General features: G+C 54.0%; 1 protein-coding gene across 6 annotated transcripts in view; it reads right to left on the bottom strand.

Annotated features, from left to right (window-relative positions):
- Nucleotides 1-6,917: 6,917 nt before the first annotated feature.
- The window catches only part of ST3GAL1 (ST3 beta-galactoside alpha-2,3-sialyltransferase 1), a 117,201-nt gene continuing 106,303 nt past the window's right edge, over nt 6,918-17,815 (bottom strand). For all 6 annotated transcript variants that reach the window (XM_033202965.1, XM_033202970.1, XM_033202968.1 and 3 more), the window contains 4 exons: nt 16,819-16,998; nt 15,448-15,493; nt 13,912-14,031; nt 6,918-12,001 (listed from right to left, as the gene is read on the bottom strand). In XM_033202965.1, the coding sequence (XP_033058856.1) occupies nt 11,828-12,001; nt 13,912-14,031; nt 15,448-15,493; nt 16,819-16,998 (520 nt within the window). In that variant the 3' untranslated portion in view covers nt 6,918-11,827. The remainder of the gene's footprint in view (nt 12,002-13,911; nt 14,032-15,447; nt 15,494-16,818; nt 16,999-17,815) is intronic.

The following is a 17,815-nucleotide window of genomic DNA, read 5'->3' on the forward strand; positions in this document are numbered from 1 at the left end:
CCTATTGTACCCTCAGCACCCAGCTTGGTGTGACCACACTCTCTGTCTCTCCCGGCTGAGACAGACTCAGACCTGGTTTTTAATCCTGGTTGATCAGTTATGAACTGTGGCTACGGGCACGTAACTAACAGTCTCTGTGCCTCAGATCTTCCATGCGGACACCACCCCCGTGTCATTCATGGGGACTGTTGTGAGAATTAAAGGAGAAAATGTGTGTGAAATGCTTGGCACACAGAAAGGACTCAGAAAAGGCTGCCTGCTGCCTTTCCTTAATATACACTACGTCACCTTATACCCATTTATAAATTAAGAAACCGAGGTTCAAAGAAGTCAGGTTTTCCCCATTGGTCACACAGCTAAGAAATCACTGGAGAGTCAAGGAGAAGGGGTGGGAGAGGGAGGCCAGGTAGAAACGCCAAGGTGTGGAGGTCTGGACAGGCAGGAGCCGGTGGGGTGGCCCTTTGAAGCCGTGGGCCGCTGGTCAGACACTCACCCTTGCTTGGGGCTTTGACATTTTCCAACTGGACAGAGACTTCTCCTCAATCTATTTTCTTAGCTGGATGACAGAGATATAATCTCCTCATCTGGAATGTGTTGTCCTTGTTACTATATAAGATCAAGTTCTTTTAAGTTTCTGCCTTACACGTGGGTGTGTGGCTTTTCCCATGAGGTTTTCAGTTTGTGTCTGGTTGCCGACCAACCCCCATGTTGAATCCGGTGGAAGGTGGGTCCGTTGCGCCCTCTGGTGGCCACCGTCACCAGGCGCTCTTGGCCCAGGTCCGAACGAACAAACCTGGCGGTCGGGCTGGGCCAGCTCTGTCGCCATGAGCCAGCCCTGGGCACTCATCCCCAAAGTGCTTTGCTCTGGAGCAACACCGTCCTCTGTCTCCACACCCCTGGGGAGTATGGCGCATTTGCAATCTTTACCCAGGACTCAGGAGCCCCAGCCCTCGCGATTTAAGTTCCGGCTACATCCCTAACTTCTTGGCAAGTCACTTAACCTCCTTGAGTGAGGCTCGGTTTCCTCTTTAAATTCCCCTGTCGAGAGACCAATGGCTCTTGGCAGGATTGTTGCAGGATTAAATGAGCTTAATGGAGGTAAAGCACTCAGCCCACGTTGCCGGCGTGTGAAAGGGAGCCAGCTGCAGTCATTATTCACAAGCCCCTTTTTTTCATGGGAGTTGCCGCTGTCTGGCTGCCCACCCGTGCCCCCGTTAACTCTCACCCTCTGGTGGCAGAGACCTTCTCTTGCCTGTCTCTGTATCTCCAGCCCCCGTGGCCCTCAGTGCGTATTTGCCACGTGAAATATATACATAAAGCACATTCGCTTATCACAGTCCTGTGAGGCAGACAAGCCTGGAATCGCTGTTCCTGGTTTGCAGAGAGGGTCTGTCCATGAACCCCGGTCTTTGACTGCTGGGCCCGTGGCTGTCCATGGGTGTCCATGGACATAGTCATACCCTCCCCTTGGGTGGCCGACAAAGGGAAGACATCTTCCAGCCACCTGCAAATCTATGCAAACGATTGTTCCCTATTTTGGACACAGCTTCAGGAAAGCCCATCCCAAACTTACAAAAGTGGGAGGAAAGTTCTCAGAGCGTTTAGGTGCCCACCGGAAGCGGGGCCTGGGTATCTGCACGTGAAAAAGTCCACAGGACATACCACTTCCCATGGCAATTGACTCTACGGAGACACCCTCCCGAGGGCTCAGAAGAGAGAGTTCTGATATCTGCCTAGGGTACCCTGTATGCCAGGAGGTGCCCAGCACCATGGCATCCCAGGGAGTCACCAGCCTGTGAAGGGGCAGGCTCTTGCCTGACCAGCGCAATGAACCTGGGGGCTCTGTCCCCTGCCAACATCCCAGCCCACAGCTCTCTTATTCGGCTCCGGCAGCAGTGTTGGGGTGGGGTCTGCATCTTCCGGGGCCTACGTTGGTGTTTAGGACCTTTATTTGCCACACGCTGCTCTGAATTTCCTGTTGCCAGCACCCACCATCTTGCTGCCTGCATTCCCTCACTCATGGTGGGTTTTGCACATCAGTGAGGGTGTTTCTTCCCAACCTGTGCCCTTATCTGGCATGACTCTGGTGTCCCTGTGGAGCTCACGTGCAGCCCCTGCCCTCCGAGACCCTGGCTGTCTTGCACCGCCTCTCCCTGGGCCCTGCTCCCTCACTGGGAACTGCGCCATCTTGAAACCGCTGTTCGCACTCCTTGTGCCCAGGTTGTCCAGACACTCAGCCCCCAGGTGGTTCCTGGGAAGACCCTGTGTCCTAACACCTACAGGAATCCGCTCACGGGGTCTGCATCTTCTTCTACCTTTCCTCTTTCACTCAGCTTCTACCCCTACCTGCAGGCCAGCAACCCACCTGCATCCCTGCACCCAGGCAGCAGCTGAGTAAAGGCACCTGACTGCACAAGTGGGGCCCTCTAGACGCATCCTCTCTAACATCAACCCAGCCCTCCACCCCAGCCGCCAGCTGCCTGTCCTCACAGTCATTTGCTCTGATGACCCACAGTCCATGGGAAAACGTTCCTCAATTGTTCTCTCCGCCTGTCTTCGCCTCAGCTCAGCATTTTATCTCCCCAACTCTAGGGGAAAAGGAAGCTATCAGATGGCAGTGACCTCAGCTTTGTGCCGCTAAAGCTGTCTGCCCCTGCCTGGGTCCCCACCCCGGCACCTCACCATCCTCTTGTCATGGAAGCGGGGGTCCCTCCATGCCATTTTCCTCTCGAGAGCCCTGCTCCACCCTCCTCTCTGCTGCATCTTCCTCTCTCTACTGGCTCCTTCTGGACAGCATTTAAGTCCGCTGCAGTCTCTGCTGCTAGTCAAAACATCCTTCCTCAAATATGTGACCTTCTCCTCTAACCCTGTGCTTGCCCTGCATGGCCCTTCCCTCTTGGCACACTGCTGGAGTGCCCTACTCGCTCCTTATACATGGGTCTTTGTAGCTCTTAGGCGATTCCCGCCTAGTTTCCACCTCCATCCCAAAGAGAGCCTGCTCTCACCCAGGTCATGCATCGTGGTGCTTCACCACCTCTGGGGAAAGCGTCACCAGGACAAGGCCTCAGTCTCCTTGAAGTGACCTTGCTATAGCCTCAGAGGCCCCGCGATGCCAGAGACCTGTGGCCTCCCTGGCTGCTGCTTCTAACCTCCTTTCCTGTATTTTGCTCCTTGGACCATCTCATTCAACTCCCTGCAGGCCATATCCAAACCCAGGGCTTCGTGATCTAAAGCCTGACGAGGCCCAGATTTCTCTCTCTAAGTGGCTGGGGTCTTAGGGCCTCAATCCCATTACCCTCAGGATGGGCTCTGAGCTAATGGAGGGATTGATTTGGGAACCACCTGCAGCTGTGTTCTGAGTCAAGCTGAATTGGAACATGTGGCTTAGAATTATACAAAATATCCCTCTTCATTATCTCATCCAATTGAACTGACTTTCTGTATCCAAACACAGCCTCCTCTTTGCGGCAGCCTCATCAGCCTGGAAGGTAAGCCACGTGCAGCCACGTGGGGCCCCAGAAAACAGGAAGCCTCTGCTTTTCAGAGCTCAGCTGAGAGGTGGCTGCGCTGAGGGCCCCAGGGTCTGATCAGTCAGCTGAGTCTTTTCCACCTGCAGGAGGTGCATGTCCAAGGGAAACAGGAGGGCAGAGCTGCCATCCTTGGAGGGCTTAGGGTGACACCTCCACAGAGGTCTTAGGTAGTTGGGGAGAGGGAGAAATTGGTTCCCTGCACCAAGCTCACTCCTTGACCACCATCTGCGGCCCGCTACTCCATGTCCCCTACTTGGCAGACATGGGTCATTAGTCTACCCCTTACAGCAACCTTTCAGGGCAGGTATTATTATAACTTCTATATTTTGAGGGAGGAAACTAAGGCTCAAAGAGGCCAAGTCACCTGCCTGAGGTGCCTCCCCCTTTGAAATGGTGGCAGTGTTAGTGTGGGCGTGTGAATCAGCTTGGGCTACAATTAAAAAAATACCATAGGTCAGTGACTTAAACAGAAATGTACTTTCTCGCAGTTCTGGAGGCTGGAAGTCTGGGGTCAGGGAGCCAGCGTGGCGGGGTTCTCATGAGGCCCCTCCTCCTGGCTGCTGACAGCTGCCTTTCACTGCAGCCTCACATGGTAAAGAAGTCTCTGGGGTCTCTTCTTCTAGGGCACAAACCTTATCACAAACCTTCTAGGGCACGAACCTTCTAGGGCCCCTATCACTTCATCAAATCCTAATTACCTCCCGAAGGCCCCATCTCCAAACGCCACCCCAACAGGGTCTTAGGGCTTCAACATATGCATGGGTGGGGGTGGCACAATTCGGTCTATAGCAGTAGGATTGGAGTCAAGCACTCACAAGAGATTGGGAGGATACGGGCCCGTAACAGCTGGCATCTCTGAGAAGCAGGTAACCTGGAATTTGCCGAATTATGGAGACCTCAAGTTTCAGCTGAAAATGACCAGGAGGTCTTTGACTCTGACACGTGGACGAAGCTTCACCTGGTTCTCCAGGAAAGGATGGGCCCAGGGCAGGCATCAGATGGAGGGAGGGGGCAGGGCAGATAGGTACATGGTTACCATCATTTCTACAGAGAATGTCATCAGGGTGATGTCCCACAGGTGTTTGAACATGACCCCCAGAGTCCTTGAATGAAACAACTGAAGCAGCAGAGGCTGGCCCTTCCCCAGCAGACGAGGAAGGTCTGGAGAATCACAGACATTTCCTGTCCAGGTCCGCTAGGGCATCGGCCTCCTGGACTTGCCTCAGAGAGCCTCTGTCCCCTAGTAGGGGAGCAGCCTCTGAGGGTACACAGACAATTTTTTGTGTGTGTGGCATGAGGACCTTCAGTGAATCCTGTGTAAATAAACCAGCTGCCAGAGGCATTGGGAGGACAAGCGGGGAGGCCCCTATGACTGGACGCTGGAAGACAGGGCCCTCCCCACCCCCTACCCTGCTAGGTGCTGCTGTGGTCAGGGAGGACAGCTGCACCTGGGAGGTGCTCACTCACAGTCAGGGGCAAAATGGCAGCCTCTGAGGCTCACCCCGGTCACTGTGGGCCATCAACAACCAGAAAGAAAAGAAAAACGGAGGGGCATGGGTGGGAAGTACCAGCCACGGCTGAATGTAGAGAATGAGCCAACAGGGTTGCCACACTCTCCTTTCAATCCCTGTGCACATGAAACATCCTGGGAAAGTGAAGAGGAAATGGAAAGTTCTACCTGGGAACTTTCTAGTCCCCTCGCTTTTTGTTGACGGCCAACTGTGCGTTTGGAGCAGCCTGGCAGGCATTCCCAGGATGTCCCAGGGCTTCCAGGCCAAATCCTGGGAGGATCTGCATTTGGGGGAGGGGTGGGAGTGCAGAGGCAGATGGGCCTTGACTCTGGTCCCAGCATCCAGGCAGGTGCTGGGGCGTCCTGGAGGAATGCCTTTAGGCCCTCAGGGCTCTCCAAGGAGGGCCCTGACGATTTCTTTCTCTGGCCATGGGCTCTAGCCTGAGGCCAGGGTGTGATGTGCAGGACAGGGCGGCCAGGCACTGGAGCCCTGCAGAGCTGGCCTGGAAAAGTGGGTGGCGGGGCCGACTGCAGAATGGCACCACCTCGTGGCCACTGGTCCACATTGCAGCTGTGATGTGAGGCCAACCAGGAGCGAATTTGGGGGAGGCTGTATCTTCCACAGAATGGAGAGGTGGGAGCACGTGTTAGCGCCAGATGACGGCAGGGCCCTGTAGGGAGAGGACAGAGAAGTGATGGGACAAGGAGGAAAGGGAACTCTAGAGTTGAGGAAACAACTTGAGAAGATACGGGGCAGCATGAAGGCCCGTGGCAGGGGGCAGGAGCAGGACAGAGGCATGGGGGGAGGAGGGAGGGAAACAGACCGGGCTTCCCAGCAGAACCTTGCTGTCCATTTCAGTCTTGCAGACAGCTCCTTCTCTGCTCCTGTGTCTGATGTACTAATAACTAACATTTGTTGTCGCAAGCCTTTTGCATATGTTAACTCATTTAATTCTCTACGTGTATGGATACAGAGGTATTATATCATACCACACGTATCCATCATGAGATCAGGCAGAGAGGTTAAGTTACTTGCTCGGACTCACACAGCTAATAGGTAGGACCCAGGGCGGCCTGGCTCCAGAGCCTCTGTGTGAATCTTTGCCCCATCCTGCCTCTGGGGGCTGCCCTCAGAAGGTCCCCCCAGTGTCTCAAATAATTCAGGAAACATCCTTGCTAAGCACAGAGTGGCAGGGAGGCAGCAGGGCAGACAGGAGGCCCAGGACTGGAGAGAGACGCCTTGCTGTGAACCCACCTCCGCCCTCAGCCATGCACCAGCCTGCAGGGCTGTTCTGAGAGTTAAAGATCACACCCAGGGAGGTATTGTGTGCCATACACACTGGGAGGCCTGGCTACTGTTTATACCGATTTTATCTTATAGGCTCCCAACATTGGGTTTCTGAATATGTTTTTTTTAAAGGGAGATTAGTGCCAACTTTGGACCAAACTCATGCCCATCCCTGGGTGTGCCTGTCTCTGTGGGGGAGGACAGACTCTAACCCAGCCCATATTAGGCCCTGGCCAAGGTGAATTTACTCAGCAAACGTTCAAGCAGGTGGTGCATGTCTACTGGGCTTCTTGAGATGCTTGTTTTTAATCTCACATCCCCTCTGATGGCCAGTGTTGTCACGCCCATTTGATACATGAGGCAGGCAGCTGAGGTTCAGAGAACTTAGGTGACTTGCCAGTCACACAGCAGGGCACGGCACTCCTGGGCTCGAGAAGAGGGCTCTGCAAGGCCTTCGCTGGGGCTCTCCTCTGTCTCCTGAATTCTGGCCATTCGGTAGTGGTGACGCCAACCCAGTAGGCCCTCTGAGCTGGAGGGCTGAAGGCAGCGCAAATGCATGACCCTTGTAGAAAAACCACACACACACCCAAACGATAAAATAGCTCTTTGTTTATTCACTTTGATTTGGATCATTGGAAATATTAAACAATAAATAAAACAGAGCGGGGGCTGAGGAAAGCAGGATCTTGCTAACGTTATTTGAATGCATCCCAACCAGTGCTCAGCTGCGCAACGACATGGAGAGAGGCGAGGGGGAATAGAAAGCAAATTTTAAAACACCAACAGCCAAACACACAAGACTGCACACAGGAAAAAGTGCTCAAGAAACTTTGGCTTTGAAGGGAATTCAGTGAAGGGAAGCGATTGTGCAGGAGGAAGGGAAGGAACCCGCGATCACCCTAAGGGGCTGGGGGCTGAAGGGGGAGGCCCTGACACAGGCTAGAGTTAAAGCTGACATCCCCCAGCTCAGGACGTGCGACCAATGGCATTTTTGTACTAGGAAGAAGCTGAGTGATGAGGCTGGATGATGGCCTTGCCTGATGGGCTGGGAGGGAGAACAGGAGGTGTCAAGGTGGCTCACCGCCCATAGGAAATTCAGTGCTCTTTTGGTAAGAAAAAAAAAGTCAGTAATGCCCTGATCCTGACAAGCTGTGAGATGCTGCCTTGCCTGTCTCTGCCTTTGCTTCTAAGTCTTCCTCCTTTTCTTTGCACAGGTGTCAGGGAGCACCCCAGAGGTGCAGGAGCTGGTGTTTTCATGACAAACAAAAATGGGGAGGCTGACTCTATCTCAAAACTGGCTAGCCCAGTTCACAGGGCAGGATGATCCTGATGGCATGTAGCCACATTTGCTGCAAACCAGATGTCCACGATGGATATAATGATACCCCCAGGGCTCTTCTCAGGGGCAAGGACAGGTGCTGGTTCCTGATGGCGCATGGCTGGTGTGCAGTCATCTTTAGCTGGACAGTGGCCCCCTGAGGCTTGGGCGTCCCTGCACATGGCATTTTTGATCCTAGCCAGGGGAGGGAGAGAGAGTTCTTTTGGTTTCCTTTTTATTTATTTTCAGACTACTTCAAAGCAAACATACCTGTTCTAAATGTTCTTTGTGGTTTTAATCCACCTTTGCCAAGAGGCCAGAGTCACATCCAGGTGGGACGGGCCTCTAGCACCACCTTCTGGCCACGGCAGAGAATGGGATTCCATCAAAGCTTCCCAACCAGCCCTTTCCCTAAAGAATCACCCAGATCTTAACTGCCCTCTCCACCTTCTGTTTTTTCCCCCTATTTTATGTTCTATTTTCTCATATCTGGCTTTTCTCTCTCAGCCTAACCAAATGCTTTGCTGAATCATGTTTGGAAAAGCCAGAGTTTTAAAGGGCATTCATCCATTTATGAAATTTCTTCCAGCCCAGGATCCCTGCAGAGAACCAGAGGTTATAAATCTGCCCTCCTTTCTCCCCTAAAAGGTGGCTGAGGGGAGGGGAGGTGCATGTAGCTCCAGCTAGAGCAAATCAGTGCCCTGACTCACTGGGGAGACCCAGGGGGCTGGGATGTTGCTGATACCTCATGGGCCACTTCGTCAGCCTATCTTTGCAGCTTCAGGTTCAGCGCTGGGTGCTGCAGGCAGGGACCCCTCTGTTCTCTGCTTGAACGCAGGGCCAGTCTCCAAGGAACTCTCTGTCTGCAGAGTAGAAGAGTTGTGGGCTGGGATTCAGGGGCCTGCAGGAGTCCCCGCCACTGCCTGCCCGGCACGAGTGCTCGTCGTACTCCTACTGACAGCATGCATACTGCCCTTTGGCTAACACATACTCTTGTCTAATTCCCAGCCACCTTCACCCCAGGGATGAGTTCCAGTTGGTTTAAGCCAAACTGGTGCATTTAATTCTGGCTGCAACAACTGGCTTTTATTCCATTCAGTGCCCATTGCTAAGCCAATGAAACATAAGAGCTATCTGCTGGGCTATGGGAAAGAGAAATGTGGTTTCCTGCACTGGAGGGCATGAGAGGCCACCCAGGCAGCCTGCGGACAGAGCTCGGTGCTGAGAGCCCAGGAGAGTCAGACGCCTCCATTCTGGTTACACTTTTTCCAGACGCTGAATGGAGACTTGCTGGGAAAGCCCGCCTCCAGACAATTTCAACATAGTGCCGGTAACACCCTATTTCTGCTCAAACTCTGACTTTTGCTATCTGTCCCAGACAGTTCACGACTGCCCGTCACTTCCCTCCTTCACACTCCACCAGGAAAAGGCCACACCTCCCTACACAGCAGCAGCCTTTTAGGAAATGTGCTCAACAGGAAAAATGGTTTTTCTGATTAAACATCACTAACTAGAGTCAACAATCACTGTCCTCTCCCATGCCTGTCTCTCCACTCTCCACCCAGCTGCAATGTGGCCTTGATGTTCTCATCAGTATAACGGGAAAGCTGGATTTGGAGGCTGGAAGAGATCTCACAGCTTGACCATCCTAGTGGGAGATGGGGAGACCAGACCATCGACCCAGGCAGCATGTGGCTCAGACACAGACGCCTCTTCATGTTGAGGGACCTATTCTTACACAGCAAAACCCAGAGAAGTCGATTGCTCAGCCTGAGCCTGCCATCCCTGTATAGACTCAGCTTTTAGGAGAAAGGGAAGAATTCAGGAGAGAGCATCACTCTCTGTTTCAGCGTCTGATGATCTGGAGTCTGCCCCTGGAGTCACTCAATCACTCAACAAACGTTTGCTGAGTTCTTCACCTCATATATGGCTGTGAACTCTGCCCTTCGAGGCTGTATGTTCTGAATGTTCTCAGCGATTTACCAGCCTTTCTCAGAAAAAAAAAAAAAATCTTAAAAGTTTTGGAGGATTTTAAAGCTGAATCAGGTCTGTTTAACACATTCCCCATTCTGAACCTTTGAGAATCTGATAAAAGCTATAGACTCTCTCTCCAGAAAAATGCTCATAAGTAGAGATTCAGGGAAAAAACCAAACTTGGCATGCAACTTCTGGGGACTTTTGTGAATGGCCTGAAGCCACCTGTGACCCCTGACTGGTGTCCCCAAGCTCCTCCCTCCCCGTGTGCAGAGGGGGCTCCCCCGAGCCTGGGAGCACGGGCCCATGCCTCTGTCACACTCCACCAGGAAAAAGTTACGCCTCCTCAAAGCAGCAGCAGCCTTTTCAGGGATATTTTCAACAAGAAAAGTGGTTTTCCTGCTTAAACATTAGTAACTGGAGTCAACAATCACTGTTTCCCACATTTCTGTTACTCTCCACTCCCCACCCAGCAGCAGTAAGGTTTCACAGAGTTTTGGAGACTCCTAGCCTGAGAATAAATCCAAGTCCACAATGAGGAAGAAGGAAGGTTGGGTTGGAACGGGAGGATGCTGAGGACATTCCACAAACCATCCAAGCCCTAGATACCCTCAATATCCCACGTCTAAGGACTCCTACAAACCCCCCTTAAGCCCACCCCCGTTTCCCAGCTACTGGGTGAGGCAAGCTTCATTAAAACACCAGGACCACCAAAAGAGCAAGGGTGCAACAATGTCAGTTGAATTAAAAAAAAGAATCAATAAATAATCAGGAAGGCTAACAAGGAAAGGAGAATAGCTGGGGAGTAAGAAGATGAGGTATGTGGCAGTCACCATTCCTGGGATATACTTGGCCCAGACCCCCAGTGACAGCCCCAAGATGGCCAGCAGGGACTTGACCCTGAGCTCAGGCCCTCGGGGAAAATGCTGCTGGCAGCCTCCTGTGTGGCTTTGGAGGTTGCGGACACCCTAGTGAAGAGTCTGAGAATGAGAATGTACGTTCCATTCTGACGCGCTGCTGGGTGCTGTTGAATATCCTCAGAGCTTTGTTCCAATTCAGGTGCTGGCTCAGGAAACCAGAAAAGATGTTCCCAGCCAGAGAGCAAGCAGGGCCGCTGGTGGGGGTCCCTTTTCCCAAGTAAGGGCTTTTGTTTCATTTCAGACCAGGCATGCTTTTCTTTCCCAAATACAAAGGCACATGGAAGTGGTCAGATCTGCTCTCGCCACGATTAGAACCACGAGATGGACTACTCAAAGGAACATCTGCTTGGGAAGAGGTATCTGCAGGAGTCAGAAACACGACGCCAAGTTTGGGTTTTTTTTTTCTTTTCCTTTTTTTTTTTTTCAGAGACAGGGTCTCACTCTTGCCCAGGCTGGAGTGCAGTGGTGTGATCACAGTTCACTGCAGCCTCAAACTTCTGGGCACAAGAGATCCTCCCTCCTCAGCCTCCCTAGTAGCTGGGGCTACAAGTATGTGCCACCATGCTTGGCTAATTTTTTTAAATCTTTAATTTTTGTAGAGACAGGAGTCTCACTATGTTGCTCAGACTGGTCTTGAACTCCTGGGCTCAAGTGATCCTCCCGCCTCGGCCTCCCGAAGTGTTGGGATTACAGGTGTGAGCCACGGCACCTGGCCTCCAGTTTCTGTGAAAATCTTTGGGGTAGGAGCCTCTGGTGGCTCATAAATGAGTTTTGGGAAGAAGATGACAGGGTTATCACGCCAAGCGAGAGGCCAGGCTTCGTGCAAAGAAGGGCGGCATCTTGCCCCGAGTGCCAACACCGCCTGGCATGTCTCTGTGCTAGACATAATCGCCACTCAAGTTTCTGCCCATCTTCCTGGGAAACTGTCCTGTCTCTCAGAATATAGGCGTCCTCCACATTTGTTCCCCAAGCTCGCTCCAGGAGCTAGAATGATTTTAGTGTGTGGAGGTTGAACCTTTCCCAGCGCCTCCCCAGCTCTGGGGCAGCGGTGGGTGGACGTTGTCCCCACTCAAGACAGGTTCCGAGACATGCCCTGCCATGCTGGCAGAACTTAGTGACCTTGCTGAATAGATGCTGCCAATGGCTGGGTGCAAGAGGCTGCGAGCGGTGCCTGGGCACACACCAGAGGCTGCCCCTCCAAGCTCCGGGATGGAATGGCTCCGGCAAGATGCTGGGGCTGGAAACGCAGAGGTGTGACGGTGCGTCCATCCTCAACCCTTCACTGCGTCATCTCCCCTTGAAGATGCGGATTTTGTTGATGGAGGCCAAGGTGGCCGTCACGTTAGACTCGAAGTCTGCGTCGTGCACCCCCGTCTTGCGGAAAGCTCCGGCGGACGGGTTGTTCTCCCAGTAGTGGTGCCAGTTCCCTTTGCTGTCTGCCCCGAAGCCGTACAGGTCCACCTGTGGGGGCAACGCAAAGATAAGAACCAGACAGCAGGGCTGCCGGTGGCACCTCCGAGAAAGGAAGCCTGTAGGCGTTCCTGGAATCCCACAGGACCATCAACAGCATTTCCAAGGACTCAGACCAACCCTTCATTCAAACCCTTCTCTACGTTCCTGGAACTCTCAGAGGCTTGGTGAAGCAAACGCAAGTTAAGGAAAGCTCAAGTCCAATGCCAGACGCACCCTGAGAGATGACTGCATGTGGGTGGCCTCAGAGCCCGGGTCTTACCTCTGCAGCAAGGACAACCTGTTCTTCCAGAATCGAGGAGCTACAGAGGGAAGCAATAGGAAGGAGACCGTGGCATGGAAGAGAGTGGAAGGAAAGCAGGGCTTTGGGGCCAACCAAACTGCCCCAGATCCCAGCTCTGCCACTCCATGATGCTCTGGGCATGTGAAATCACTTGTTGGAGCCTCACTTTCCTCATCTGGAAAATGGGTCCAAGAATCATGATTGCACTGAGGCAGAGGGCAGGGCTGATCCCTTTCTTCTCTGCGGCCAACATTCATCGGGTCCAGGCGCCCTCGTGGCCACTAGGCCAGGCCTTTCACCTACATGACAAACGCTGTGCATCTGTGCTGAGCCCAGCACCCTACTGGCTGTGTTGAAGTTCAGGCAGAGCTTGATCAGATGCCAGCTGGGCAGCTGCTGGGGGAAGAAGCCTTGGGGCTTATAGCTTCTTGGAGTCACTGACTGAGCGACGCTTGTTGGAACTGGGGCTAACTTCAGGGCTCCCACAGCACAGAGGAGGGAGGGGCTCATGCCCTGAGAAGTCAGAGGAAGCTCTTCAGAGGAGGTGGCAGGTGGGTCGGGTCTTGGAAAATCAGTACAAGATGATCGGAAGGAATCACATGGAGGGGTTTCCAGGGAGAGGATGTGCTATGCACTGCAGCGTGGAAGACAGACTGGAGGGGTGGGGACAAAGAGGGGACAGCGGACAGCTCCATGCCATATGTGGCTTTCTAAGGAAATGCAACATGGAAGTGGCCTGCTCCAGGGCAGGGACATTAGGGCCAAACAGGTGGGAACGGTGGGAGAAAGGGCTCTGAGCAGAAACCCAAGCAAGGGTCTGGGACCAGCTGGCTGGAGGTGGGTGGGGTGGGGAAATGACAGGGGCACCCACATTGCAACCTGGGAACACCAGGGCAGGGCTGGGCCTGGGGACCTGCCTTGCAATGCCTCTGACCCCTGCCTGGGGTTTCCACCAGGCACCAGGCAGGGTGGGGCTGGGGCTGGGCTGGATGAGACAAGAAGGTCCCTGCCTGAACCCAGGGTCAGGGAGGAAGTGGGGGCTGTGTGACCCGCTCTCCTGTTCCTCTTCCTGGGGCGGCAGCAAGCCTCTCAGAGCATCAGTGGAAACCCGAACACAGCCTGGCAGACGGCGAAGGACGTCGGAAGGGAAATGCATGCTTCTCGAGATCACTGATTCGAACCCATGGGGGCCTGGCTCCATTAATTCTAGAAACATTGGGCCAGGATGTGGCCTGGGTGCTGGAACTTAGACCCACAGATGATTCTAAGGAGTAAGTGGGATTGAGAACCGCAGCCTTAGACAATTCTCACTATGAGAATCCGCTCCCGTATCCAGAATCTGCTGCTTGATCTGAGCTTCCACCGCCATGCTCCTGGGCACTCACACAGAATGTGCCAGAACTCTTGCTCCCGAGAACTTTCTCATAGAGCACTGTTACTCACTAAAACACCCTGGGAGACACACGATGCAAGCCCTGACACAGAGACAGAGAATCCGAGCTTCTGGAAGAGGCAGGCTAGGTCTACCTGCCCTCCCTCTCCCTGCCCTCTCTTGGGAACACAGGACGGTGAGCTCTGTCCTCTGGGCAGCCCTGTGGGCAGGGGGAGGGTGGCATACCTCATCGCAGACATGCATTGAGAAGATGACCGAGAGGATGCCAGTAGATGGGTACCGCCCGTGCCCTTGCAGCCAGTTGTCAAAGACATACTTGATGAAGGCTGGGTGGTAGATCAGGATCTGCGGGGATGGGAAGACATGGCCCTTAGTGAGTTCCGGTGGGCAAAGGCCATGGAGTGCCTATCAGACACACACACTGTTGCGGCCATGGAGGCACAGCTGTGAGCCTGATGGATACCCCTGCACTCGTGGGCCTCCACGCTCGTGGGAAAGATGGACACTCATCCACATGAGTAAGAGACAGAGGTGCTGAGCTACAAAGTGCTATGGAGAGCAGTGATGCAGAGGAGGGCCCTACAGGACGGTGTGAGGAGGATCGCTGAGCTGACACACAGAAAAACCCAAGGAGGCCAAGGAGTGAGACAGGAGACTGCTCAGGAGAAGGGGGCTCCAGGGAATAGCGTGAGGTGGGACCAGACACTGTCATGAGTGAAGACATAAGCACCAAGCCACCTGATGATGGCTGGAATCATCGCCAATCCTTAAAATGACCTCACGTCCCAGGTTTCTCTCTCCTCCGGCTACAGATAAGAAAACTGAAGCCCAGAGAGGCTAAGTGACCTGCCCAATGTCACGCAGCTGGCAGTGGCTGAGCTGGGAGGGGCCGTTATCAGGCTTGGCCTTGGTTCCTCATCCAAAGCTGGCCTTGAGGACAATGAAAGGGACTTCTCAGGCCGGAGAGGGTGTGTATGTCCAGAAAGCCAAACTCCAGCCCCTTGGAATGGACTGGAAGGGTAGATTCTGTGGACCTCTGGTAAACCATTCACCTCTCAGTGTGGCCTCCTACCATCTCTAGGAGGCTGGCCTTTCCACCAACCCCACCCTAAGACAGACACATAAGTGGCCTTTTCCCTGAGGCAGCACAGCCCAATGCAAAGGGCAAGATGCTGGAGGCACAGGAAGTCTTCAATTGTACCCTTATCCAGAACTAGCTGTGTGTCTCTGGGCAAGTTGCCTGACCTCTCTGAGCCTATCTAAGTTTGATAGAGTATGCAAAAGGCCAGTGTGGTAGGCACCTCACTTCCCTCCTTCTTCTGCCCTCTGCCCATCTCTTGGCCAGCCTCATGCCAGGGGCCTGCTGGGGAAGATGCAGACATGGAAAGAGATGGACAGGCAGGAGGTGAGGCCTGGCTTTGAGAGTAATGCACAAACCACAGCATGCATAGGGGTCCCTGGAGAACATGTTAAAACCAGAATGTGGGGCGGCCAGGGTTTCTGATCAGTAGGTTCGAGACGGGCCTGAGGATGTGCATCTGTGACAAGCTTCCGGGTGATGCTGCTGGCCCAGGGGACCCCGCTTTGAGAATCTCTCCCAGTGTTTGACCTCTCCCCCCAGGGGGCTAGCTAAGTGGGAGATGCTACCTCCAGCAGCCTGGGGATCTGGGGGCTGTCTTGCAGCTCAATGCCGTACCTGAGAGCAGAGCCTTAGACGAGGAAGCCTGAACTTAGAACAAAGGGGCTGGGGCCTCCACTCACCTTATCCTGTTTCACTCTGATCTTTGCAGGAACCGGGACGTAGGTGCTGCAGTTGGAGAAAGAGAAGCTGGTTAACAGGGCAGGAGACAGGCCCAGGAACCTGGGCACGCAGCTCTGGGGGTAGTGACTAGAGAATGAAGCAGGCGTAGCCTCTCCTGTCCCCCACACCTTCCCTCAGGGACCTCCACCTCCCTACCCCAGCCACAGAAACCCCCTGCCCACAGCAACCCCCGATAGACACCAGAGGGTGGCCTTGCCTAATTTGAGGACATTCTGCTGGGTTTTGGCCCCTATTCCCCAAAAAGGTGAGGAGGACCTGCTCCAAGCACAGCCTTAAGGAATGGAGTGGGGGCCGTGGTGCCTCCACCTCTCAGGGCCAGAGCACCCCTGCCGAGCTGGGGCACTGGCTGGTGAGACCCGCGGCTGCTCCTTCCTCAGCTGGGCGGTTGCATGCACCCCGAGTGCAAAGGTGTCAAAGCTGGTCCCAAGGGTGCGATTCCCGCTCCCGGAGCAGACTGCAGCTGAGCCACATCCAGACCTGGCTCCCACCCCACCCCGCCCTGGTCTGCCTCCCTCACCCCTGGTCTCCTGAGGGCACAGCCCCACAGTCTCCTGCACCCACATCCCGGGGCTGGCTCTGTTCCTAGAAAACCTGGCCGAAGACAAGACGGCTTGTGGAAATCTGGACATCAAAGCACTTTCCTTCAGTCAGGGTTAGATGAAGAGCACAGGCTCTGTGTGGCGTTAACTCTGGGCAAGGTGCTTGGCCGAGCTCCAGAGTCCTCACTGGGAGAATGTAGCTAATGATAACGGCTATTGTGAGGATTAATTGAGATAATATGTGCCGAGTGCCACGTGCGGTGCCTGCTCAGGAAACCAGGTTCCTGATTGTCAGGGAAGCCACAGCTGCCTTGCTCAGCCGCTGCCTGCCCTGGGGAGGGGCCCAGGCTGCACCTGTACTCCTCATCCCTCATTTCTTAGGAACCCTCACCTGGTCAGGCTCACGTACGTTTGAAAAGCAAGGTGCTGTTATCTGTCAGGCTGCACTTCAGAAATAAAGGGAGGCAGAACTCATATGTGCCGACCCTTTCTAGTGGCGGCCCCCTTCCCGAAGAGTCTCCAGGGTGCATGGAGGTCCCTTCGGGCATTGTTAGCAAGACGACACTAAAGCTTGTGGTTTGTTAAGTGATGGGGAGGGAAGAGTTGGAACAGTCGGGGAGGCAGCCACGGGAACTGGGCTTGTGTGTGCTGGAGGAGGCTTGGGGAGGGGAGGCACCCCGGTGGAGGCACAGCAGGACCACAGCAGGGTTGGGGGACAGGGTGTCACTGCAGGGGACGGAGCAGTGAGGCGGGGCCACAGGGGGGACTCACTGGGAAATGATGCCCGTGGTGGTGGCGCTCACCACCCACTCCAAGTCGATGGTCTTGAAGGGCACCAGGATCATGCTGACATTATCTCCCAGCTCCCGGAAGCTCTCAGGGTACACCAGATGGTGGGTGGTCTTCGTCCCAACATCAGCCTCAAACCCTGCCGTGGGTGCCTTGTTCATCCTGAGAGAGAAGGGGAGAAAGTTGAGTCTGGTAGCATGGGCACCCGCTCTCAGTGAGCCTGAGCTCTCCGACAGAGACAGTGAGCCTCCAGTGTGACCTCAGGGGTGTCATCTGCCTTCCCTGGGCCTCCTTGTTTTCACCTGTAAAATAGAGACAATGAAGACACAGCTAGAAGGCTTCTGCTATTTTTCTCTCTTTCGTGACCTCAAGGGAGTCTAGCTATCACCACCGCTGCCCGCCTGTCACAGACAATCTCATCCAAAGGGTATTTCCACAGCCCTATTTTTGCAGTCAAGGAAACCTGACTCTGATCCTTCCCATGGACTTTCCCATGGGACACCTGGTACACTGAGGCTCCGAGAGGCAGGTAAGTGGTCTAAGGACTAGAGTCAGGAATCACAGACAGCAGAGACTATTCTAGAAGGCTGCTGGGGATGGCCAGCCCCCGCCCCCGCACTTCTCAGCATGGCACACTTCTGAGTGGTGTGGTGGGAATGGCAAGAGGCCCAGGACAGACGTGGGGCATCTTCCTGGAATATCGATTTCACTTGGTGACAGGGAAAAATACATTTTACATAAAAGATGTGGTTTTATTATGGCCTAGATTACAAAATGGGGATGAATTTTAAAGATTTAAGAGTCCTCACATTAATTTTGCTCTCTCCCCAGGTCTCCATGTACCAAGCTTCCAACAATGGGGGACCTCCTATGTATGGCTTCCTCTGCACGCAGAGGCCCTTCTAGTCCATTCCCGTCCTGCAATAATGCAGAGGTGGGGAATCTGAGGCCTAGGGGGTGCAGTGTGGAGCCTGGGGTC

The sequence above is a fragment of the Trachypithecus francoisi genome, unplaced genomic scaffold (genome assembly GCF_009764315.1).
Source record: "Trachypithecus francoisi isolate TF-2019V2 unplaced genomic scaffold, Tfra_2.0 Lachesis_group7, whole genome shotgun sequence".
Lineage (NCBI taxonomy): Eukaryota > Metazoa > Chordata > Mammalia > Primates > Cercopithecidae > Trachypithecus > Trachypithecus francoisi.